Source organism: Myotis davidii, unplaced genomic scaffold, assembly GCF_000327345.1.
Source record: "Myotis davidii unplaced genomic scaffold, ASM32734v1 scaffold1525, whole genome shotgun sequence".
NCBI lineage: Eukaryota > Metazoa > Chordata > Mammalia > Chiroptera > Vespertilionidae > Myotis > Myotis davidii.
In genome coordinates this window covers 805667-812315 of record NW_006296279.1, presented here as the reverse complement: position 1 = coordinate 812315, position 6649 = coordinate 805667, and the positions used below count along the sequence as shown (strand labels likewise).

General features: G+C 54.1%; 1 protein-coding gene across 1 annotated transcript; it reads left to right on the top strand.

Annotated features, from left to right (window-relative positions):
• The first annotated feature begins 353 nt into the window (after positions 1-353).
• RD3 (retinal degeneration 3) lies at positions 354-3802 on the top strand. Its single transcript, XM_006771280.2, has 2 exons — positions 354-819; positions 2703-3802. The coding sequence occupies exons 1-2, from the start codon at positions 524-526 to the stop codon at positions 2995-2997; spliced, it is 591 nt and encodes a 196-aa protein (XP_006771343.1). The 5' UTR covers positions 354-523; the 3' UTR covers positions 2998-3802.
• The last annotated feature ends 2847 nt before the right edge of the window (positions 3803-6649 follow it).

Below are 6649 nucleotides of genomic sequence, written 5' to 3'. Positions count from 1 at the left end.
TCAAGCCCATACTATTCTAAGCGTCCTTCAGCCACAGGCTGGGACGTTTAGAAACTTAGGGTATTTTCCTGTTAGGTTGACATAGTATGTAAGCATCTGTGTTGTGTGTGTGAATTTTTGCCCTTCAATCGTAGGGATAAGATTGTACTCAGCCATTCACAGTAGGTTTCCTTCTTTGGCATCAGCAGGGATTCAGGAGGCAGTTTCTCTGGGCTCAATTATCTGGATGTTTTAGGGATTACTATAACCATGGATGTATCTCACTTTTATGGGGTGCTTACAACATGCCAAGTTTATTCACAACCGGTGCTCACAACAGCCCCACCTTGTCTTACAGAATTAGAAATGATTGCTCAGAGGGGTTAAGCGACTTACTCGAGGACACCCAGCTGTGAGGACGGAGCAGACTTTCTTACTGGGATCCCAGCTCCCCTCCCTCCTCCTTGCTCTTCCCACCCTAACCGGCAGAGGGGCCCAAGGAAGACACAGGCACTCTGCCCTGTCTCAGCAGGGCCAGGGGGCCATGTCCCTCATCCCGTGGCTCCGGTGGAACGAGGCCCTGCCCCGGCTGTCCTCCCGGAGCCCGGCTGAGATGGTGCTGGAGACACTCATGATGGAGCTGGCAGGGCAGATGCGCGAGGCCGAGAGGCAGCAGCGGGAACGCAGCAGTGCGGGCAGGAAGATCTGCACCGGAGTGGACTACAGCTGGCTGGCCAGCCCGCCCCGGGCCACCTACGACCTCAGCCCTGGTGAGCGGCTGCAACTAGAGGATGTCTGCGCCAAGATCCCCCCGTCCTACTGTGGGCCCGCCATCCTCAGGTAACCCTGGCCCTGGCATGGGGCCCAGCTGTTGGGCTGCAGGCTCGCTCCAGGGAGGGTGGCTGCAGTGGCAGGGCCTGGGGTTACCAGGACTGGGGCCAGGGGGCCTAGATGACCCATCGTCTGTTAGAAGGAGCAAGGCAGGAGGAGGAATCTGGAAGAGGCCCTGGAACATCAGGCCGTGCTAGGGGCTCAGAGGGAGGCAGGGTGGCTCCTGGGTCCAGGCTCATGAGTTTTGATAGGAGAGAACCCCAGGCTTTTGACTTTCTGGTCTCCCTGTCCTGATGGTCATTGTCCTGGATTTTAACAAGCTGGGTCCTTCTCCATTAGTTCATCCTCCACTCTACCTTCTTAGAGAGGTTTTCCCAAATAACAGTTATCCTATTTCCCAAAAGCGTGCCTAAGGTGTGTGTGTGTGTGTGTGTGTGTAAGGGGTTGCAGAGCCCTAGGGCACGGAACATTAAGAGCTTGGGTACAACAATATTCCTGAATATAAGTGTAACCTTAACAAAACCATGACCTACATAGTCCAGCATCAGATGGATTCCTGTTGAAGTCAAAGAAGCATTAGTCCCATTTCAAAAGTAACTCGGTTTTTTTATCTGCATTTCTCAAACACTAGTAAAGAGATACAGATCCACAATAAAACATCTTAAAATACCCCCCTTAGATCCCCAGAATCTCCTCTCACCCATCTTTTTTTTAAATATTATTTTTCTTATTGGTTTCAGAGAGGAAGGAAAAGGGAGAGAGAGAGAAACATCAACGATGAGAGAGAATCATTGATCGGCTGCCTCCTGCACGCTCCACACTGGGATCGAGCCTGCAACCTGGGCATGTGCCCTGACTGGGAATCGAACTATGACTTCCTGGTTCATAGGTCAACGCTCAACCACTGAGCCGCACTGGCCGGGCTTCTCTCACCCATCTTTAACGAGTGTATCTATTGTACACCTTTTTCTCTGAAATGCCCCTTAAAAACTCTTCTCGAGTTCTGTCTACACGCCTCTGGATTTTGTTGTCTTTGTAACTCCCTCCCACTTCTTCCTCCGGGCTGCGAATCTTACCCTCTCCATTTTTCTGTACCATGGGGGCCCCCTCCCCCAAATGTATCTATTTCCAGGAGCACCCTGGGGACAGGGGCAGGGGTCAGTCTTGGGGGGGCTGGTGCTGATGAGGGAATCTAACCTGGCAAAGCACACCTCATACATGACGGGAGCCTGGGGACATACCTATGGTGATGGTCCTGTCACATTGGCTGCCTCCCGTCCCTGCTGAGAGCTTGGAGCAGTCCTGACTTAATACGATGGAAGAACCCATGTAGTAAACGACGTGTAACTACCATTCATTAGTAGACCCAGCAGAGACCCTTTAGGCAGAGGAACCAGCAGGGAGCCAGAGAACCTAGGGCTGGGGGCACCTGTGAGACTCCCAGCTGGAGCACAGACCGAGACAGAGCGGGGGACCCGGTGTGCATGGGCAAACAGCCATGGGAGAGAGACCCCTCTGGCCAGCGGGTGAAGAGTAGAGATTGGAGAGAGGGGGTGAGCCGGAAAGCCTCATATCCTGGGAGGTGAAAGCAGTGGGCTCCCTGCACCACACCGATGTGGATAACCAGGGCCAGTGCCAGGGTCTTCCATGTTAGCTCATTACACCCCAAAAAGGTGGCTGTGACCCCGCTTTACAGACGGGGAAGCTGAGGCTCATGGAGGCCTCAAGTGGCAGAGCTGGGATTCGAACTAGGGATGGGCTGGGGCAACAAGGAGGTGGGGTGGCGCCGAGTTACTTCAGGAGAAGTGGGGGATTTGGGACTTGACCTTGGGGGTGCACACGGAAGCCCCCGAGGCCAGGTGCCACCACCAGGTGACCGCCCCTCCCTGCAGGTTCCGGCAGCTGCTGGCGGAGCAGGAGCCTGAGGTGCGGGAGGTGTCTCGGCTCTTTCTCTCGGTGCTGCGGGAGGTGCTGGAGAGGACGAAGCAGGAGGAGGAGGCCCGCAGGCTGACCCGGCAGTGGAGCTTGCGGCCCCGCGGCCTGGCGCTGGCCACCTTCAAGACCCGCGCGCGCATCGCTCCCTTCGCCAGCGACATCCCCACCATCTCGGAGGACGTGGAGCGCGATGCACGGCCCCCGCCCCGGACCTGGAGCATGCCCGAGTTCAGGGCGCCCCAGGAGGACTGACCCCCTGCTCCTGCCCAGGGGCAAAGCTACGTGTGGAGGGGGGGCATGAAAGGCCTGTGACCATCCCAGGTCCTGGAACCTCCTGCCATGGGGCCACGGGCGGCCCCATCCCAAGGCACCCCTGTCAGATGGAGCAAGCCCCTTGCCCACCCAGCCCTCCCAGGGTCAGGGCTTGGAGCTGCCTCTGGGCCCCCTCAGTCCCCTGGGTCTCGGCAGACAGACCAGGGCCCCACCTTCTGCTTCTGGCCGGAAGAGGAAGAATTGCCCTGACTTTTTGCCAACACCTGAGTCCTCACCCCGTCCTTTCACCCCATCTCCCTGGGTAATGAGGGGCCTGTTGGGTGGTGTCCATTCTCTGCTGGTGACTGGAGGGTCCACACTGCAGGTGGGTCCCAGCCTCGTGGGCGAGCAGAGCGGGAAGCGGCCAGAGAGTTCACCGGGTCCACTCTCCTGACTTCCGAGTGAGGACACCAGGGCTCAGAGAAGGCCACGCTTCTCCCACCTTAAACGGATCCCTGCGAGTGGTGAGGTTGTCCCTGTACAGTCTCTGTCCCTGAGTCCTTGAGTCCTGGGCTATGATGGGACAGGTCCGAGGACTATGTCTGCACCTGCCTGTGGTCTGGCTTCTGTCTTACCTTGGCCTTGGTCTGGGGGGCTAAGCTGCTCCCCGAGAAAAGAGCTGGGGCAGAGGTTGGCTGCCGTCACCCCACCCCAGGGTGTCATCTCCTGGGAGGTGGCCAGTCCCCAGCAGCTCCTCCTAGAGCAGTGGTTCTCAACCTTCCTAATGCCGCGACCCTTTAATACAGTCCCTCATGTTGTGGTGACCCCCAACCATAAAATTATTTTCGTTGCTACTTCATAACTGCAATTTTGCTACTCTTATGAATCATAATGTAAATATCTGATATGCAGAATGTATTTTCATTGTTACAAATTGAACATAAATAAAGCATAGTGATTAATCACAAAAACAATATGTAATTATATATGCGTTTTCCAATGGTCTTAGGCGACCCCTGTGAAAGGGTCGTTTGACCCCCAAAGGGTCGCGACCCCAGGTTGAGAACCACTGTCCTAGAGGCTCAGCTCCCCACTAGATGCTTTGGAGAATCCAGGTCTCTGAAGCCGGGGCCCCTTCTGAGTCTGGCCATGCCTGCCCTTTGGCCTGCCCCAGAGCCCATACCCCTCAGTGACCTCAAGGCACCTGAAATGCTGCAGGAGAGCCTCCCCACGGGTCAGAGCTTGATGATGGGCATGCGGAGTCTCCAGTGTGGGAATCACCCATAGTGAGTCCCCACACACTCTGGGCTGTGGGTGTGTGTGTGTTGGGGGGGGGGTGTCTGCCCCCAATTATCCAGGCACTCAGAAAACGCAAGTGAAGCAAGTACCTCGGTTGCAAGCTCGTCCCCGGCCCTGGTTGAGGCGTGTGCAGGAACCAATCTCTCTCTCTCTCTCTCTCCCCATCCCTTCCACTCTTCCTAAAAATGAATGGAAAAGTATCCTCTGGTGAGGATTAACAACAACAAAACTAAATAAATGAAAGATTTCTTTAAAAAAAAGAGAGAAAATGTAAGTGAATCTTTTCTTAAGGCTCAGGCACCAGGGGAGGCAGAGGGGCCCCCCAAAGGCCTCTGGGTTCCCCAGGCTCCTAGTGGTGCTGGAGGCCAAGCCTTTCCTAGAGCCACTCGCCCCGCCCCGGCCTTTCAGGGAGAGGCTCAGGCACCAGGGGAGGCAGAAGGGCCCCCCAAAGGCCCCTGGGTTCCCCAGGCTCCTAGTGGTGCTGGAAGGCTGAGCCTTTCCTGGAGCCACTCGCCCGCCCGGTCCGGGGCGCAGCTGCGGAGGGAGCCAGGTGGGGCCCGTCTTCTGGATGAGCTTCCCCTCCTCACCCGGAAGCGGCTCTGCAGGAATCAGAGCTGAGCGTCTGCGGGGCAGAACCAGGGCCTGCAGATCCACCAGGGCCTGGTCAGGTTCCTCCCCGAGGCCGGGCGGCCTCCCTGGCGCCCCGAGTTCTGCCCCCTCATCTGGGGAGGCCTCAGTGCGTCCTGGGGGAGAGTGCGGCCCCCGCGCTGGGTTTGCAACTGTAAGAGACACTAGGAGCCCTTCTGCGCCATCCCGCCCAGAGAGAGGTAGGTGTGGGCTCCCGCAGAGGCAGGGGGAGAGGGGGCAGGCGGTTGACCGCAGCCTCCACGTTGGTGAAGCTCCGGACCACCAAGGGCCCTATGCAGGTGAATCTTGAAGTAAATAAAATGCCAGGGGAAGAGAAGTCAGCAGGGAAAAATCCACATATTCCCTCACAAAGCTCAGTGGAAAAAAAACTTATTTTCACTCAAATCTGGTCAGAGAATCATAGGATGGTGAAAAACCTCTCACCCAACACTGTCAAGATGGAGTTGATTTTCTCGTTCACATACTTGGTAAAAGTTAAGAATGACTTCAATGAAAATATACATCTTAAACGTCTTAGATATTTTAAGACAAACTATGGCTCATTTAACTGCCCAATTTTTAATGTAGGTCCCAGCTGTGTTCACTTGTGTGTGTGTGTGTGTAAGACACGTGTGGGTTGTCTGATGGGAGTGCTACACCTAAGTTGCATTGGGTTGTGTGTCTTTAATTATAACAGTAAGAACTGGTCCAAACAAGTTTTGGAAAAAACAGAAGAGAACCGTGGTAAGCAGATAACTCAGTTGGTAGGGGCAGAAGTTGTGGAAGAGAATTAGAAAAGGATCTACCAGCCTGGACTTTTCTGGGTGCCCTGGATGTGGGCCAGCAGGAGGAAATGGAGTGTCAGGGCCCACCGGGTGGTGGTCCAGAGGAGGCCAGTTAAGAGAATGTTTCTTTCTCCCCACCCCCACCCCCCCTACATGCGCCTATTCTCCCCAAAGGAAAGGGAGACCCGAAGCTCTCAGTGTTGTGTTGCTTTTTAAGTTGAGGTAACTGACCATCCATGAAGCCTTCCCCGTCCACCTCAGTAAAACAGACGGAACCCACCAGCCTCAGGCTGTCCCGCTGCAGCGAATCCCAATCGGGAATCAAATCTGTGAGATTCAGGTTGTTAAAGGGAGTAATGATGTCCGCCTCAACTTCTAGTTTAAAAACTCCGTCACATATAAAAGAACAAAACAGATGGAGAGGCTCCTAGTGAGTGTGTGATGGCAGCTGTCGGCTGTTGAAGGGGTTGGGGTTGGGGATGCTCAGACTTCCAGGATTACCTGTTTGCATGCAACTCCCCACCACTGGCCACTAGAGGGAGCCAGTGGGGTTGGACCACTCAGCGGTTACATTTTATTTCACTTTGGGTTTTTGTTGTGAACATTTCAAACAGCAAAATAGAGGGAAAGTGTAAGGAGCTCTCATATTCCCATCACTAGGGTTTAATAGTTATTAACATTTTACCATATTTGCTTTCTTTTTTGTGAAGTATTTTCAAATAAATCCCAGACAGCGTGACACTGCACCCCTGAATACTTTAGTATGCACCACAAAGGAATAAGGAAATTTACCTGTGTCACTACAATATCATTACTCCCAACAAAATTAACAGTGATTTCTTAAATATCATCTAATATGCAGTCCATATTCAAATTTCTCTATTCCCAACAAATGATTTTTGCAATTGTTTTTTTAATCCTCACCCGAGAATATGCCCATT